The 19,475-nt window shown below is 43.4% G+C and overlaps 1 protein-coding gene across 2 annotated transcripts; it reads right to left on the reverse strand.

The window, feature by feature from the left end:
* Positions 1 to 3,968: 3,968 nt before the first annotated feature.
* On the reverse strand, positions 3,969 to 18,847 carry LOC105358640 (myelin protein P0-like). Of its 2 annotated transcripts, none has more exons than XM_023965919.1 (4): positions 18,570 to 18,847; positions 16,536 to 16,763; positions 4,840 to 5,172; positions 3,969 to 4,672 (listed from the first exon to the last, which is right to left on the reverse strand). In XM_023965919.1, the coding sequence occupies exons 2-4, from the start codon at positions 16,642 to 16,644 to the stop codon at positions 4,458 to 4,460; spliced, it is 657 nt and encodes a 218-aa protein (XP_023821687.1). In that variant the 5' UTR covers positions 16,645 to 16,763; positions 18,570 to 18,847; the 3' UTR covers positions 3,969 to 4,457. The 2 variants fall into 2 exon arrangements, with proteins under 2 accessions (XP_023821687.1, XP_023821686.1); XM_023965918.1 differs by having other exon boundaries at positions 16,536 to 16,896.
* Positions 18,848 to 19,475: the final 628 nt, after the last annotated feature.

The raw sequence follows: 19,475 nt of genomic DNA on the forward strand, positions 1-19,475 counted from the left end.
CTGCTGCTGCTGATGCTGCTGCTGCTGCTGCTGCTGATGCTGCAGCTGCTGCTGCTGCAGCTGCTGCTGATGCTGCTGATGCTGCTGATGCTGCTGCTGCTGCTGCTTCTGCTGCTGCTGCTGCTGTTAGCTTTTCAAAACTCCAGTTGATCAAGTCATACCTGAGATCACCAATGTCTCAGGAGCAACTCACTAACCTGCTGTTGTTAGTATCAATCATTCAGGGGGGGAGCAGATTTCATATGATGACGTTATTGACAAGCTTGCATCAGGAAGGCCACAAAGGTTAGGTTTTAGTTAGTGTTTTCTGTTCTTAGTGCTGCAGTTACAATTATTCTAGTGTATTATTAGTGTGATTTGTAGTTTATAATATTTATTTTAGATTATTTATTTGTGTTTGATTAAATATTTCCTAACTGTATTTTTGCCATGCTGATAGTCTTTTAATTTTTATGTTCCGATAACTGTTATAATGCAGTGCAGAATTCTGATAAACATCTTTTTTTATATCAATTTCTTAGTTTCAGTTACAGTAAATGGACAAAGTGACTCTATGGGGGGGGGGCGCCAGAGGAGGGTCTCGCCCGGGGAGTAATTCAGGGTAGAACCGCCACTGCCTGCAGGTGTGTGAGCACGGAGAGGAGGTGTGGGGGGGGTCGATAAATTGTGTGTTCGGAGGACGGAGCATTTTAATAAATAGCATTCTGAACTGTGAAAAAGTATTTCCTTTATGTAAAAAAGAACTTGTTTTGTTTTTGGAATTTTTTTCGTTCATAGCTGCATATTTTGTCACATAGTGTAATTGTCAAATAATGATTTTTAAATTGTCTGCGTTTAATGTTAAAGTTGTCCTCGTTTGTCACCCATAAGCCCTTTTTTTTGGTCTACTTTTCTGAGAAAACAGTCGTCTCTTTATAATCTACAAAATCCTGCACTCTGCCAGTCAACCACACTAACGGCTACGTATGTAAAGATCTGCTGGCTTCAGCTGCTCAATAAAGCCGTTCTGAACTGCCTGGTTGGAATGAGGTTTCATTGTCTGAGTGAATGTTTCATTTTGACGTGTGGCACAGATCAGCATCACTGCTCCACTGAGAGCAATGTTCTCCACATTATAGGTGAGTTAGAAATACACAGTAATCATCTGTCAATATGTCACCTCTTGTCTGCGGCCCGGACCTTTGCTCATTTTTCTGTATTTGGCCCTCACCAAAAATACTTTGGACACCTAGATGATAGTGGGTCAGATCTTCAATCCCGTCAGAAAAAACTCCAACTGCTGAGCTTTTGGCAGTTTATTTTCATGTAGCCAAACATTTCACAGTGAAAAACAGATTGCACTTTTCAGAATTCACATTTACATTAACTCACAATGGAATAAACAAAACATATTGACCATGTGCTTCACTGGTCAATATTTTATTGCGTCAAGCTGCGTCTTCTTTGAGCTTCTTCTCTGCTTTCTTTATTGCTTCTATTCATTAATGCTGCTTCTTGATCCACACATGAACGATACCGGACGTAAAAGTGCTAAAACTTCTGGTAAACTGTCTGTTCTTTTTTTTTTTTTTTTTTTTTTTTTTTTTTTTTTTTTTTTTTTTTTTTTTTTTTAACTTGTCCTGTCCAACAGCTAGGCAGACAGATGAGAGCTGAGGGCCTCTTGGGTTGGACATATTTTACTTTAACAAGAGGGGTTATTAATCTTCAGACAAACCAAAGGTATGTCTGAATAAACCCCTTTTGTAATTGAGGCCAAACTTTATTAATTTCAAACATGTCTGAAAATCTTTGGTGTTGGACCGGACGGAAAAGGAAAGAGGGGAAGAAGAAAGAGGGACGTTAGAGAGAGGGGGGGTAGGGGGTGATAATAGGAGGGGAAGGGGGATAAGACCATGAAGCAGCATAAAGCAACAAGTTTACTGGTTGTTAATCATTATGGTAAGGTTCAAATGTAAAAAAAAAAACAAAAAACAAAAAAAAAGGGCGGAGCCTGTCCACACACACACTCAAATGTTATAAACACACCTGTTAGTTGCAAAAATGTCTACCTGTCGACATGTACACAAAACAGATAGTGTTCACACGCATACTTATGCCTTAAAACCAACTAGTGTGAAATATTTCAGTCATTCAGTCTGTTGAGCTGACACCTGTGCTCAGGTGAGTGTTTATGTTCTTCTAAAATGGATGGTGGAACGTGAAAAGAAGGAGGGAGAGTGCCCAGCCATCCCCACCCCAAGACCCCCACCGCACCAGCAGCGGCAGCCGGATTCCCCCCAACACCACACGGGAACCGGCAGGGAACAACCGCCGCCCGGGCGACCAAGCCCGCCACCCAGGCCAGGGCCAGCAGGGCCGCCGCAAGGCCCCCAGAGCCAGAGAGCAGGGAGGCACGGAGGGAAAGAGGGCGCCGCCCCAGCCCAACCAGGAGAGCAGCCCCCCCGCCGCGCCGGGAGAACCCAACGCAGGGCCCCACCGGAGAAGGACGCCCACAGCCCCAGACGAGCACCCCACCACCACCCAGGAGTTCCGGGCATCCCCCCCCCCCAACCCCAGGTACGGGCCAGGACCCCCCAAGGGAGACCCACTCCGCACTCCAGGCAGCCATCCGCCCGGCCAACGGTTGGTCCAGGGAGGAGCGAGGCAGGGGCCCGCCGCCCCCGCCCAGGAGGGGGGAACCCCGGGGAAAAAAGAGGGCCCACAAGGGGTGTTGTAAATATGGCCCGACCAGGCTCGGCCACAGTTGGAAATTTGGCGGGGCCCAGCACTCAGGAGCAAGGACCAGAACCCACCCCCCAGGGACACGAACACCCCCGGCTCAGATGTAATGTGAACCCCCCCACCGCGCGGAGAGAGCACCGCCGGGCCCAGGAAGCCAGCACCCCGGGGACACAGCCGCCGTTGCAAAGGGGCCCGTACCCCCCACCAGGGAAGAGGCAGGGGACAGATGGTCCTAGGTCCCACCTTCCTTGCAAAATGTGTGTGCGTGTATGTGTGTTTGAGAGAGTGTGTGTGTGCATGTGTGTGTGTTTATGTTGGGATGTATATATTGAGGGGGGAGGGGTGTGTGTACTAAGGGGGGTGCGGTTAAAATTGGCGGGTAGGGCACTAAGGGGACGTCTCCTGATTACTCACAGTGACGTCCCCTCACCCTCCCCACCAAGGGGCCCTAAATGTCTAAGGTGCGGTTAAAATTGGCGGGTAGGGTGCTAGGAGGACATCCGCTGCTTGCTGGCAGTGATGTCCAAGCACCCCCCCTACCAAGGGCCCTACATGTCTAAGGTGCAAATAAAACCGAAAGAGGGGGGGCCCACTCCATACGGCAACCACAGGAGGGGGGTAAACTGTCTGTTCTAGTGTCTCCTTTAAATACTTTACATCACAGTAAACAAAGAAACATTTTCCTCACATTCAATACAAAAAACAATCATTTCAGGAACAAAGAAAAAAAGATCTTTATAGTGTCAAAGAGATGTAAAAACTCAGAAATATATAAAGTAAAAATGAAAATGTAAAAGACTAAATATGGAGCTTAAAGTTTTCCTAAAGAATATTAACAGTTCATTACAGAGATGGGGGGGGGGTCTGTGCTACAGAGACGCCATGATTAACTTTAGTTAAAAGTCTGCATCAATAAATCAACAGCTGTGTGCAGTTAACCATGGCGCCGTCTGGGGGCGGAGCTTATCTGGATGATTGGCATCCCTTAATGCTGGCACGTTTCAGTCAAAGAGGAGACTTGGTTTAGGAAGAAGGTTCTGTTGGTTTAGAGAGAAAGTTCTGTTGGTTTAGGGAGAAGGTTCTGTTGGTTTAGAGAGAAGGTTCTGTTGGTTTAGAGAGAAGGTTCTGTTGGTTTAGGGAGAAGGTTCTGTTGGTTTAGAGAGAAGGTTCTGTTGGTTTAGAGAGAAGGTTCTGTTGGTTTAGGGAGAAGGTTCTGTTGGTTTAGGGAGAAGGTTCTGTTGGTTTGGACCAAAGCACCAATGGAGTCTGCTGGATCCAGAGATTCCTGCAGAGCTTATAGACAGATCTACGACCGTCCAGACTGGAATGGAACAGTTTCAGTCTCCTGTGAGACATTTGTTCTTCCAGAGTCCAGCTGCAGAACCAGCTGGACTCTGGAACCTCTGGGTGGTTCAGACCCAAACCCAGCTGGAAGGCTTTTGGTTCTGGTTTCAGTCTCTGGTGTTCTACCATGAGGAAGACACTGAGGAACATTTTCACACCTTTCTCTCTGGTTTAAACTCTCAAAGTTCAAACCTTTGTAGAGAAATACGTCCAGGATCAGAGAATGAAAACAAAGATCTGATCACCATCAAAGATTTACCCACATTTGGCAAAACTGAACTGAAAAAAGGCACCAGACTGCAGAAGTAAACAGAACTATAGACAGACCAGCATCTTCATCCTCGTCTTCTGCATCTTTTCTCAGAGAAGAACCTCTGAACATCTGTCCCACTTCATCCAGATGAGGCTGATATGTGTTTGTTGTTTCTCTCTGCATCAGAATCTGAGTTTAGACGACCAAGTTCAATGTCCTGCTGGTTGTTGGAACCTCTGGAACTTTGGTTTGGACCTTTTTTCTTCTTGGAGTTCCAGAGACCAACAACAAGAACGACAGCAGCAGCAAGAACTGACAGAACAATCCCAATGATCCCTCCATGACTCAATCCTCCTGCAGGAGAGAGAGAGGATGATGAGTGCAGAACAGAATCCTCTCCTCTTCCTCATCAGAGCAGCTGCTTCCTGCAGAGTCTCATCAACAACATCTTCAGAAAACACGTCTGATCTGAGACCTTTACTCTGACATCAAGCAGGAACACAAAGACTCACGCTGCTCACCTGAAGGAACCACGGACAGATGGACGGTGGAGATCAGCTTCAGAGGATCTTTATTTTCATGTGTGACGTTACACTGGTATGTTCCAGTGTCATTCATGGTCACGTTCTTCAGAACTACAGACAGATTTCCATCCTTCATCTGACTGTCATTCAGAAACACTCGGTTCCTGAAAGATTCATGTGGATCATATGGAGACGGTCGTCCATCTTTGAACAGAAACAGAATCTTAGAATCATTTCTTCTCCACTCTAGAAGTGAGCTGTCCTTCTTGTATTCAGGATCTTCACACATCAGAGTGACGTTATCTCCAGGTTTCTTTTTGATCTGTATATCTGCAGGAGAAGAACACAGAGAACATTCAGCTCCTATCAGCATCTCAGAGGACTTTGTCTCTAAAGTGAGGAGATCTAGAACTTTCTGGATCCTCAGAACAAAGATCCAGTCAGACAAACATGTCAGTGAACTCGCTGATGAGACCACCCTGTTTCTAAGAGATCATCCCACGACACACCACCATCCAGAAATGAAAAAAGGAGAAACTCATAGTCTGTATTGATCTACAGTCCCTCCATGATCTCACGTGCATTTTAGTGATAATTGTGGCAGAAAAAGCTGGAAGTTGCAGCTGTTTTTTCTAATAGATGTAATAATAGTTAATTTAGTTTTCAGTAATAATTTTCAACTAAATTATTTTCAATTTTACCCATTTTACCCCGTCATTCGCTGGATAATGGCGTGAATAAATACAGAAACCACTCCATGTGGCTATTAGGCTAAAAACATTTGCTGGTAGCTCCTCCCACACGCGGCATGGTGCGTTCATGGAACTCCAGTTCATTGAAGATTAGTGGAACTACTGGTAGTGCTGATGGACGAGATGGGTGACTGACATCACGAAGTAGAGACACCATCGTGATGCCACGCCCCCGCCACGCTGCGAGTCGACACCATAAGCTGCGGTTACATGAGCAAAATATCTTGATGAGATCAATGGTCGGATTAGAATCCAACCGTGTACATGGGCCCAGAAAACCTTTTTCAGATTATAACAAACGTTCACATGGTCACACTTCAGATCAGAATAAATCATTCGCTCATGCGCAGTAGTGTTTGTAATACAGGAAGAGAAAATGAGTTCTGCTGAACAGCTGCTACATACATAGATACGCCAGCTCTGTAATATACTAGATGATCTCCTAAACATGCTTTTATTAATGTTACGGTTATTATGAGGCGCCTGTTTGCTCACCATTTTCATTTTAATCCGTTTGGTCAAAGCTTTTTCTGTTGAAGAACGGAGCCAGAAAGAAGCCCGTATTAGCAGTATGCTAACATGCTAACAACATTAGCTTTGGATAAACATAAATCCATGCGGGAAATTTGCAATCTGCATCCTGGCTTCACGTAAATATGTGGGAATAACATCAGCCTTTATTTGGGAGTCGGTTTAGCTCGTGCTGGTTTGCGGCGCCTTGCGTCCGTGGAACCAGGGTTCGACTCCGGGCTGCTCCCTGTTCCCTTCTCTACTTCTGTGCCGGTCCCAAGCCCGGTTGCTTTGAGAGGGTTGCATCAGGAAGGGCATCCGGCGTAAAACATAGCCAAGTTTACATGCAACTTGTTCGCCTGATGGGAAAAGCCGAAAGAGAAACAACAACTACATCAACCTTTATTTAGTCAGGACACGACTGGAAACACAAATCCACGTGATTGTTTGAACGGTTTCTAAGGACTCATAGACATTTCTGCTTTGAAGCACACATACCGGCCCAAAGCCGCTGTGCGAGCTGGCGCTACGAGCTTTGACCGGACACACACTTTTACCGGGACACCCGGTTCTCCTAAATTCGGTCGCTCGTTCACGTAGAGCTGTGGGACAGATCGCAGTCCTAAGTCACCCACACGTAACAAAGCATCCTCCCTTCCCCTCAAACACAAAGCTGTAAGGGCGCGCTCCACCGGTCCGGTCCACCTGACTAATTTAGTGCAGGCGCGGACAACTTCTTTTCTATTTTATTTATTTCTTCATTTCTGTTAAAGTAACTTCCCTCAGTTTAGACTGGATTATTGTGGATGAGTCATTATTCGGGAAATAAAATAAATACAGTAATAAAGTACAATAATGAATAATAATAATATTATAACGAAAAAATATCCCCCCCCCCCGACGATATCATCGTCCATCCCAATGGTTTACTGCAAACATCATCGACTGCCAATTTAAGGGACATCGCCCAACCCTAAGTGGAACTCCAACAGCCACCCAGCCTAACTTAGACCACTACTTAATTTTCACGAGAAAATGAAAACCGCCGTGTGGATGAAGCTATGACGGAGGAACCGCTCAATGAAGTCACATTTACCAGGGCTCTGGAGGTTCTGAAGCGGGACATTTGTGATAAGCTGGACAGTAAGATCGATGCAGTTACTCATACGTTGTGTTTTTTATTTTTTTTTTAACAGGAACAGTGCACAATAAAAGCTGATAGAAGCTGCAATGCGCCAGAATTAGCCCAAAAGCTATTTTTCATCTGTAGTCCGTCATTCGTGAAAGAGGAGTTCAAAGCTGCTGTATATTCCTTACAAGCCACTGTCAACTCTCAGGGAGCCACCATCAAAGATCTGGAGCTTTCAGCCACAACGTGCAGTGATGACCAGGGGCCTCATTTATAAAACTTTGCGTAGGATTTGCTTCAGAGGTGGCGTATGGATTAAACATAGGACGTGCGTACGCACAGAAATATTTGGATTTATAAAACCGTGCGCACGCACATCCTACGCATCTTTCCCTTAATAAATCACAACCAATCTAAATGCAGCCCAGCTTTTGCGGCTTTATGACACGCCCACGTCAAAAAGACGTAACTTCACTCAATGTGAAGTAGAAGTTATCGTTGGCGAGGTGGAAAAGAGGAGAAAAATGTTGTTTGGAGGGCACAGTGTGGGCATTACTAATGCCAGAAAGTCACGTGAGCGGCAGACGGTGGCAGACGCCGAAAATGCTGTAGCCTCACAACCTCGGACCGTGGTTAAATAAAAAAGAAAAGGTCGGACATCAAAGTCGAGGCAAAAAAACGTCTGGCGCTGCATCGCCAGAGTGTGTCTGAAACGGGTGGGGGGGGGGGGGGGGTACACCGGAGCTGGCCCCCTTGTTGAGAGACTGACAGCAATTATTGGGGAATCCCTATTAAGTGGAGTGGTGACTGAGGCGGAGGGGGAACACTGACGCGCCAGATGCACCGGGTGACACCCCCCCAAAAGCCCGCAGAGGTCCAACAGGACGGTTCGAGGAAGTCGGAACCGGCTCCTAAACCACTCGTCCTCGTTTGCCAGCAAGTCTTCTTGCTGTCTAAAGATGCGTTCACTCCGAATTCTTTCATTTGCCACATCTTCCAAGAGCACAACATCAGCCATTGTGCGTCATTACGCATTGTGATGGGGCATTTTATTTCCCTCCATTTAATCACATCTGACAAGCTACAGATGTCGGTAATAATCGACGTGGAAATGGGAAATTGTTCCGCGCAAATGTAATTTCTTGTTGCTTTCTGAATGGTTGAGACATACGCCATACATTGTTTTATCAAAAATAAAACAAACTAAAGGCATATGCATGAATACCATAATTCTGTAGCTTATGAAGAAATGTTTTAATATGAAAACAACTTTCCCCAGTGGACAATTAATCCGTCCGTCTATCTAACTGCACCTATATCTGCTCAGCCAGACGGACACATTGACGAGAACATCAGTTTTGTACATTGGTGGTCAGGGTGCACTATTCTCTTTAATTTTTTTTTTTTTTTAGGGTGCACTATTTTCATATTAAAGAGAAGATGCCACGCCAGGCGGGGGCCAACACACCTCTCCTTTTCCAGGGCAAAAAGATTTCCATCTTTCCATCTCACCCTTCCAGACGGGACAGTACGTAAGTTTACTGAGCCATCAGCAGCTACTGACTTTGTCAATAAGATTCTGGGAAACTCTACCTAAGATGCACACCCACTTTTCATCTCACTATGGTTTATATGTGGGCTGTATAATTTTTATTTGTTTATTTTTTAAGCTTTTAATTTCTAACAGTTTTTTTAAATATTATTGTGTATTTTATTTTTTGCTTGTGTGTGTTTGTATATATATATATATATATATATATATATATATATATATATATATATAAATAAATATATAAAAACTTGCCCCTTTCACCCTTCCGTGGATTGTTTCTCCTCCAAGCTGGGGTCCTCTACCAGAGGCCTGGGAGCTTGAGGGTCCTGCAGTATCTTAGCTGTTCCTAGCACTGCACTTTTCTGGACTGAGAGGTCTGAGGTCTTTCCAGGTATCTGTTGTAGCCACTCCTCCAGCTTGGGGGTTACTGCCCCGAGTGCTCCAATTACCACAGGCACCACTGTCACCTTCACTTTCCAGGCTTTCTCCAGTTCTTCTCTGAGTCCCTGGTATTTCTCCAGTTTCTCATGTTCCTTCTTCCTGATGTTCCCATCGCTTGGCACTGCCACATCCACCACAACGGCTTTCCTCTGTTCTTTATCCACCACTACAATGTCTGGTTGGGTCTCCATTATCATCCTATCAGTCTGGATCTGGAAGTCCCACAGGATCTTTGCCCTCTCATTCTCTACCACCTTCAGAGGTGTTTCCCATTTTGACCTTGGGGTTTCCAGTTCATATTCTGCACACATGTTCCTATATATTATTCCAGCCACTTGATTGTGGCGCTCCATGTATGCTTTACCTGCCAGCATCTTACATCCTGCAGTTATGGGCTGGATTGTTTCAGGCGCCTCTTTGCACAGCCTACACCTTGGGTCTTGTCTGGTGTGGTAGATCTACACCTTGGGTCTTGTCTGGTGTGGTAGATCTACACCTTGGGTCTTGTCTGGTGTGGTAAATCTGAGCCTCTATTGCTCTGGTGCTCAGGGCTTGTTCCTGAGCTGCCAGGATGAGTGCTTCAGTGTAGAGGGCTGCATTGGGATTGGGTCCCGCCGGGTCCCACGGGAGCCAACGCAAATCTCGCAGTACCGGGCGATATGAATTGAACCAGCTAAAGTAATTGTCTGATGGCTGCATGGAGCGATGTGTTTATCAATGCATGGTAGACACGGAAAATGTGGAGAGATCAGGTTTATTATTTTGGAGAGTTCTGCTTGGTAATCATGTTTCCATGTCTAAGTTCATAAAATCATCCCAGAAAGGATGAAACGACTTAGCTCTTGTCGAGGACGGACGCTTTTCCTCTCGCTACTCCTGTATCAGCCCCCCCCCAGCTTTTGTCTGTCTTCCCTGGAGCTGCATCTTTCTGCCTGCTGCTACTCCTGCTCTTTTTACACTCTAAAGATGGATCTGATCAGCTGGTCTTTGAATTCGATCGACAGAGTTTTTTCCACACTAAGGAACGGGAGAGCGGACCCTTCCTGCCCAGACGGCACCCACGCGGCTGGATACACCATCGATCCATGGAGCAAGTGGAGGCTGGCGTGCCTGGCCCAGCTGTCTGTGGAAGACGTTGAGGATGTGTACCTCTTTGGATTTATGATAGTTGGATTCCTCATCATTGGGATCGGAGGATTTCTGATCTATCAGGCAGTCTAGGAGCAGAAGACGGAGAGAGGCGATTCGTCTGAGCTCTGGAGTAAGATTCTTCGGGGAGGAGAGACTCAGTACGAGAAACTTTCACAAGTGGATCAAAAGCTCTGTGCTTGTCTTGCCCACTTAAGCAGGATGCTCTCGATCTTTGAACTTGTGCAGAAGATGGATACCAGCTTGGAGCGCGTTTCTGCCCGAATTGAGGCTAGACTGGTCTAAATTGCCCACATTTTGGATCAAATCTGCCTCTCAGCGCAAGACCAGTCAAGGACACAGCCAGGAAGAACAAACAATCTGCTGGCGCCGGAAAATTTAATCTAATCGGACCCCCCCTGAGACTCCTTGGCTCCAACCAAAACATCATTCGCTCTCAGAGTGTGAAAACCGGCGCAGTGCTGAAGGCCGATGCTGCTGCTCACCCCCCACCCACCCCCACTCGACCTCGACATTCCTCGGAACTCATCCCCCGCCCCCGAGTGAGCACTCCTGGAGACACGAGCGCCCTGGGCAGCTGCGACCGGAGTGTAACACAGGGGGGGGGCCCACCCCCTTATCCACCCTTCCCAGTGATCCTTGTGTACTGCGTGGCCGTGAGAATATGTGCTTCTGTGTTCAGACGGTGTTTTTTTCTTGTATCTACACATTGTATCACAGTGTTGAGATACGACTTTTTTTTGTCACCTATTGTAACCATATTTACCCATCCTAAGAAAAAAGGTGCGTATTTGCTGCAGCTGCCTCAGTAAAACTCGAACTGTATGTGTATTTGTTGTATGTCTGATCTTGTTCGGGTTGCACTGGAAGTAATTTCGTATGTCGGTGCAAAAGCTGTGCGTATGACAATAAAGGATTCTGATTCTGAAAGTCTCTGCTTCAACTCCCGCAGTGAAAGCTGCGTCTAAGTCTGACGCCCGTGTTTCAATCTGTAAGAGTTTGAAGCCAAAGCCCCTCCCTCGCCTCTCCACCTGCTTTTCCTCTCCCTTGTAACAATTCACCCTCCACTCAGCGAGGGGAACGTCACAACGGCGTTCTACGGCTGGGGTATTAAATGTCAAGACAATCTGCCCTCTAATATAAACCAGGAAAACAATCATATAATAGTTTGTTTGTGTAGCCGTGTAAAAACCCACAGTTCAAACCCAAGTCCCGCAGTTTTGCTAGCAAAAAGAAATGTTCTGGAGGAAAAATGAGTGTTCGACAGTCACACGTGTTCGGGTGGAGGCCGCTCCGCCTCACTTACTGGAACGCATCATTCCACCCGTCAATGGAGCTGGCACAGATCCTCGTACCAGACGAGCCGAGCTCTTAACACAAAGTTACACAAAGTTTTTGTTGTGACACACACACCGGATCTGACCCCTCTTGATGAGAGACTGGCCGCTATTATTGGGGAATCCCTATTAAGTCCCCCTCATCGGCGTCCCCTTCCCCCTCCGTCACTCGGTGACTGTGGTGACTGTGGCGGAGGGGGACGCCGACGCGCCAGACGCACCGGATGACACAGGTAAGAGAAATAATTGAAATGAATGCAGTCAAGTCACATGTATGCAGGCTACACAATTACAGATTATTAATATAGAACAATTTTATTTTAGTTGCTGGGTGTTCCAGCGGGGCCAGTGGTTACGATGCTGCAGCTGAGCAGCCCTCTGAGCAGCCCTCTAGACCCAGCGTCTCCACGGCACGAGGCTCTCAACCCTCCAGCAGTGGACGTGTCCTCACCGATGCAGTCCTTGAAATGCAGAGGGAAGTCAGTAGTTCACTCAGAGAGGTGGCCAAGGAGTTGGGCGAAATCAAGATCGCCCTGACTGAAATAAACTGCACGATGAGGGAATTCTTGAATAAATAATATTTTCCACACCTCTTGTTGTTCTTTACAAGCGACGCATCCCTTCCAAACGCTGGCGCACAGCAGCAGCAAATGGCTCAAATGCGTGGGGATGGGGTTCAGGGTCGGGGCCAACACAGCAATCAGCGCCAGGGGGTAGAGGCACGTTTTTAAGCTGTGCCACATTGTGTAGCACAGCACATGCCAGCACGATTTGGCACACACTGTCACTTTCACGTGTTTCTTCCATCTGCCGACGGTGTCGCCGTTTCTCATTTCACCCGTTTTTGTGCGTACGCCTGGGTCAGAGCTTGGAGGACCGCACATTTTCCCGTCAAGTTTGCTTTTTATAAATCTCAACTATTGCGTAGAGAGTGGCGTACGCCTTCTTTTGTGCGTACGCAACGTTTATAAATGAGGCCCCAGGTCTTTATTTCCCGGAAGGCACGATCGGTTTGCTCAAAAACCCGGATTTCCGGGAATTCCCGGAAGACTTTCATCACTGCCCTAAGATTTTCAGTTGGGGGGCCACAGTGCTCCTAGTGAAAGAAGTTAGTCTGGAGCCTTGGCATAAGTTAGTTCTTTATGCGGATGACTTCCTGCTGTTTATATCTAAGGCTAAAGACACTATCCCTCATATTTTAGATCTTCTTGGTAAGGATGGAACTGTTTCCAGTTACAAAATAAATCTGCAGAAAAGTGAGTTAATGCCACTTAACATGTCTGAGACATCAGTCATGAAGAAAATTATTCTCCTATTTAAGCTGACAAGAGCTAGCTTTGTTTATGTAGGAATAATTGTAACACAAAACCCTGTGATTTTTTTTAAAGATGAATGAAACTGCAGGTGACAATGCAACAGGACCTGGCTAAATGGTTTCCCCTTTGCCTCTCGCTAGTTGGGAGAGTGAACGTGGTTAAGATGTCTGTATTACCTAGATTTCTTTATCTATTTCAGAGCATCTCCGTATACATCCCAAACAGCTACTTTAAAAACTTGACTATTATTTCAGTGTTTATATGGAACGGCAAAAAGAAACTGTTGTGCAAGGAACATCTGCAGAAAACAAAACAGCATGATGGGTTTTTAATTCCAAACCTGCGCTATTATTATTGGGCCGCTAATCTGTGTTGTATGTCTTACTGGGTACATTACTCCAATGACGTTGGACCGCCATGGGTGGAGATGGAGAAACTGTCTGCTGGGCCTGATTAGTTGCCATCAGTCATTGGTGCAACACTTCCACTGGCCAAACCTCTGACTATTGATAATCCTGTAGTACATAACTCGATTAAAATCCAATCAATTTTTCCAACCTTCATTGTTGGATGCTGCATTTCAGAGGTGGGAGCAACAAGGTTTGAAGACCTTTAACAATTTATTTTCTGATAATTAATTATTGCCCCTTTTCAGCAACTGGTTGACAAATATAATGTTCTGAGCTCAGATTTCTTTAGATACTTACAGTTGCGTCATTTCATTATGACCTCTATAACAGGGTTTCCTATCAAACCTCCTCAAAATACTCTGGATAACATTTTGATCTTCAATCCCACTCAGAAGAAATCTGTATCTAAATTGCTTAGCATGATCTCAGCCGTAGAGTCTCCCACGATGCTAACCCTTAAAACATCCTGGGAGCAGGATCTTAGTGAAACAGATTGGGAAAATATCGTGAGGAACGTCAACTCTTCAATGTGTGCAAAACACTGTCTACTGCAGTCAGATTACCTCAAAAATGTATCCACACATTGATCCATGGTGTAACAGATGCAAATCATCAGAGGCCACATCAATTCACACTTTTTGGTACTGCCCTAAAATACAGTGCTTTTGGGGAAATATCTGAGGCACAGGTGCATCTTGGGAGTCAAACTAACTTTAAACCCACTTGTATTTCTGCTTGGAATGAACAGTGGGGCCTGCAGGCGGTCAGAGGATCATTACCTTTTCAACTTTGTTAGCTCGACGCCTCATGCTTCTTAAGTGGAAGGATGCTGCCCCGCCCACTTTATCACATTGGATTAGAGATGTGCTTTACCATCTTAAACTTGAAAAAATAAGATTTACTGTGAGTAGGGCTGGGCGATATGGCCTAAAAATAAAATCTCTGATTTTATTTTTTTTAATTCGATTTCCGATTTCCCCCCCGATTTTTTCCCCCCACCCTACTTAAGGAAAGCAATAAGTACAAACGGCAGACAAGTTAAAGCAAATGTTGCTTTTATTTAATCATACCCAAGACCAATGTAACGCCCATTTCTGGGATGAATAATAAATAAATGAACACGCTCTTGGAATCAAAGTTAAGTATAAGATTTTTTTCTTCTTCTTACTCCCTTTTTGGACTTGTGTTTAAATAATTGTGTCTTGTTTTATATAACTTTTGTGTTGTTTTTGTCTAATATCGTTATTCTAAACTTGTTTTCACTTATCCAAAATAAAAAGGTTACTTCCCTACTTAAAGTCCCAGCTGTGTTTTAAGTCACACTTTATAGTCTAGACCAGTGTTTTTCAACCTTTTCTGAGCCACGGCACACTTTAACCTTAAAAAAAATCCCGCGGCACACCAGGATCCAAAAAAAAAAAAAAGGAGAAACTCAGTCTGTATTGATCTACAGCCCCTCCCTCCACAATCTCACATGCATTTTTGAGATAATTGTTGCAGAAAAAGCTGGAAACTGCAGCTGTTTTTTTCTAAAAGATGCAATAAAAGTTAAGTCAGAAGATTTAAAAACAGTTTAATGTGTGTTCCTTGGTTTCAAGACGTTTAACAACAGATCTCCTTGTGCGCTGTCACTCACACAACCCAATGCATCATGGGAGATGTAGTGCATAAAACGGCAAAAGATCGCTTTTCGGAGCTTCATTGTTTTGTTCACTTGTTCCACGGTCTGATACCGGATTCTGTGGAAAGCTACACCGCTAAAGACGATTTTTGTTAGAACTGAGCGACTTTACGAGCTAAATCGGGACAAGGAAGTGAAGACTTTAACCACTTCTGATTGGTCAGACTGATGACATGTGATTAAGCCTTCAAGAATGATTGGTGGAGACAGTTAAAGGGGCGGGACTTTTCCAAAATACAGCCGGAGCTGCAGCTGAATCGTGGTAACGTCATTCTTATCAAAATGTCTTTAATAGATTTAAATAAACGCAAAAAAAGTATTCTACGATCTTTTATATTCCTAACTCCTCAGTGTTTTATCAGGGCCTGTTTGGATGAACAGAGAGCTGAAATCCTGGAGATGGGAAATGTTAAATCAGTTAATGAGGGCAATTTCCCACGGCACACTTGACCATCTCCCACGGCACACTGGTTGAAAAACACTGGTCTAGACTAAAAGGAGACAAACATTCACCTTGACAGCAGCACCATTTTCTGAAGGATTAACTCGAGGAATTGTTTCAGCTCTACATGTTTGCACTCTACTTGGTATTGATTTTTCATATAAATATTCAATTTTACCTAAATAATTTTATATTGTCATGTTTCTCTCTGCTTATCACTTGTACCATTTTATTTTCTTAATTTTAGTTTTTTTGCTAAATTGAATTGTAGTAATAGTAGTAACCTATATATACATATATACATATATATATATATATATATATATATATATATATACATATATACATATATATATATATATATATACATATATACATATATATATATATATATATATATATATATATATATATATATATATATATATATATATATATATATATATATATATATATAGGTTTTCCAGAAAATAGCGGTTCTCTCTGTGACATAAATATTGAAACACTTGATCATCTGGTTTTTGATTGTTTATATGTTTACAGTTTTTGGTAGGATTTTTTTTCTTGGTGGTCCTCAAAGTTTCCTTTTCCTATTGCTATTCAAAAACACACATCTTATTATTTAGAGTAGTTTTCTGGGAAATTCTTCATTCATACGATTTATAAAAATCAAACCCTTGTTCAATACATTTCATAAAGAGATCAGTTTATATTTTAAATCTCTGACATTAATGAAAAACAAAAAGGCAATAAAACTGTTCACTTTCATTGAAAACAACATGTTGTATGACAATCCGTAGTATTGTGAACTACAATTCAAATGTTATTTTTATTGTTTTTTTCCTTTTTATGTCTTTCTGTTGTAGTTATGTGAATATGTGTCATCTTTTGATGTTCTAATAAAAATAAAACATTTACTTCATTATTCTGACGTTTGACACGTGAAACGAGAAAACTAATTAAAAGAATCTCACCTGGTGTTGTGGACTCAGCAGAACCACACAGAAGGAGGAGAACAGAACAGAGGAACCACATCCTTGGAGATCCAGCTGTGGTCTCCAGGAGAAGCCCGGTCCTCTTCATACTTGGACTACAAATGTCTTCTTCTGTTTCCTCTTGAGGACAGTTTTTATCTTCCTGACACTTGATCAACTCTGTTAAGACGTTATTAGCGGCTTCAGTCTGAGACTTCTCCTCTTTTCCTGTTGACAACATATAAAAACTAAAATGACGTGTCTGTCATTCCATCATTGAGATTCTCATTGAAACAACTATTTATGATCCTCCAGTGTTGGATTCTTGTAGTTTTCTGCGCTGTAATCCAGTCGGAGGAAACTGTTGTAAAGGAAAAACGAAATTATTGTGTAGTAAATGAGTGGATTCTAAATAAGTCACATTGATTGATGGTACTATTTTAAAAAGTAAGTATGAACTTAATGACCTCTATGAAAACATCTCAAGTTATAATGTGAACATTAACCCTGAAGGATACAGGGACATAAAATAAATATGTTGATTATTACAAAATAAAGCAGAATACAGACCAGACCTGCACACTAACACAACATTCCGGTGGAAGCTGGTCTAATGGGAGTCACCTGATGGTGTCGCTACTCACTACAGCCATGCTGCAGAGGGTATAACAGGAAGTTGTGTGGTTAGCATCAATGAGTTATATCACTAGAGGAGACATCACGTGGTTCCTCATGGGATAAGTGTACATTTTATTTTGCTAAACTTGTATACAGCATACTAGGCTATTTATACAGATTTATACATTTCTGACTCAGTGACTGAGTAAGGTTTCCAATGGACTCAGACTTCAGGAAAAAGTGGATCTTAGCTATCAAAAGAGTTAACCCAGATGGATCACTGTGGTACCAACTAGTAATACAGTCTGGCTGTTCAAAACATTTGTGGAAACACATTTAGATAAGAGGCCAGATTGTTTTTTTAGGGAAAATCTATTGTTCACTTTTGGATTACTATTATTATTATTACTATTATTATTATTACTATTATTATTATTGTTAATAATAATAATATAATTATTTTTATTATTATTTATTGACTTATTATTTGTTTTTAATTTATTGTTTGTATTGACTTACTATTGATTTATTATTATTATTATTATTGACTTATTGTTGGGTTTTTCTAAATAATTTAAATTGCATGTCAAAGAGGTCTAAAACTTCTAAATGTTTAGAAATTAATTTTAAAAAAAATTTCTAGTATTTTTTTTATTTGTAAGAAGTCCTGCAACAATGCATTTTCATTCTGCATTTTCATTCAAGTTTGAGCTTTTAAGGCTGACTGTTTCTCTTCTTTAACAACAACAAATGATGTATCTATATATATATTATATACATAAAATATAATATATTTATATATATGTATAAATATATTTAAATCTAAAAATATACACAGTTTACAAAAGCTACTTAGACACCACTAAAATCAATGGAAATCAATGTCATGTGGGCGTCGTCGACCTCACCAAGATGGCGTCGCGCTCCGCCACCGTCGGCCAGGCTTCTAAAGCGGGCGTGTCTCCTCTAGTGATAGAACTCATTGGTTAGCATGGTGCTAGCTTCCTGTGAGAAAGCCGGTTAGCTCAGGGAGCAGCGTGAATCAGCTCGAGCTGAGTGTGGATCACGGCAGAGGAAGATCCTGTTTTATCAGGGGTTTACAGACCGGGCCTGAGGTTTTGCCACGCACCAGAGCAGGAACTGTGAACTGCTGTCCTGTTGTAGATTTTTGGTTTTGTTTTTCTGCTCCTCACGGGCTCACGTAGCTAGGAGCTACACATGTGACGTGGCTGATGCTAGCTAGGAGCTCCGTGTTCCCATTTTCCGCACCTAAGGACTTTTCATGGCATTCACAACGCGGATTGCGAGATCAAATAAAGTATCTGCGAGATTGTACTTTGTCGTGAAATTTACAGGAGATGAAGAAAACAGACATATAGAAACACGAAGGAGGCAAAATTAGAATCAGAAACTAACCTGTTGCGAAAAAAGTGGTTTTTGACAACCGTCCGAACGAGGTTTTAGCCGGGAAATTATTTCAGTAGTTATACTGCCGTGAGGGAGGGCAAAGACAAATATTTTGTCGACAATGTTTTTAAAAGATTTGCCCGACTTTAGGCAACCTTCCGAGAAAGCAGTTCTCGATCGAAGAGAGAGTGGCCAGTAGTAGTGCTGCAGCCGCGCGCGCAGTGAAGCTGTTCCAACTACACCTGGCCAACAGTCATCTGAAAACCGCCCAACGGGGGCGGGGCGAACCCCCGGGGGTCCATCCCCACCTCACACACGTATGTGTGTGTGTATAATTTTATAACCAAAACATAAATAGCACAACTTAGAATCAATACAAATTCGATGAAGACAAAGGAATTAGACCTTCACAAATCACAGATGTAGAAAGGGGATTTTAATCATATTGTTACATCTGACTGTTAAGTGTAGGCCATTCTACCTACCGAGGGAGCTGCAGTGCATCATTGTTTACATTCCCCCCTCAGGTAACGAGGCAGCTGCACTCCAGGAGCTGCACAACATGATCAGCAGGCATGAGAACAACTACCCTGATGCTGCATTTGTGATCCTAGGAGATTTCAACCACTGTTATCTCCGGAAAAGTCTTCCAAAATTCCACCAATTTATTGATTTCCCCACCAGGGGAAAAAACATTCTGGATAAATGTTACAGCAACATCAAAAATGCATATGCTGCCACCCCCGAGCCTCACCTCGGAAAGAGCGATCACCTAGCCATCCTGCTGAAGCCCACATACACAAGGAGGCTTAAAGCAGATCCAGTCACAACCAGGACTGTAATGACTTGGACTGACAAAGCTGTGAAAGAACTGACAGGCTGCCTGGAGGCCACAGACATGAGCATCTTCAAAGC

Source organism: Oryzias latipes, chromosome 18 (genome assembly GCF_002234675.1).
Source record: "Oryzias latipes chromosome 18, ASM223467v1".
Classification (NCBI taxonomy): domain Eukaryota; kingdom Metazoa; phylum Chordata; class Actinopteri; order Beloniformes; family Adrianichthyidae; genus Oryzias; species Oryzias latipes.

Coding starts and splice junctions, on each gene's coding strand:
- LOC105358640 (XM_023965918.1), bottom strand. CDS start 16,776: ATGTTGTCAACAGGAAAAGAGGAGAAGTCTCAGACTGAAGCCGCTAAT. Junction 5,173..16,535: donor TGCTGAGTCCACAACACCAG/GTGAGATTCTTT, acceptor CTTCTCCTGCAG/ATATACAGATCAAAAAGAAA. Junction 4,673..4,839: donor TCTGTCCGTGGTTCCTTCAG/GTGAGCAGCGTG, acceptor TCTCTCCTGCAG/GAGGATTGAGTCATGGAGGG.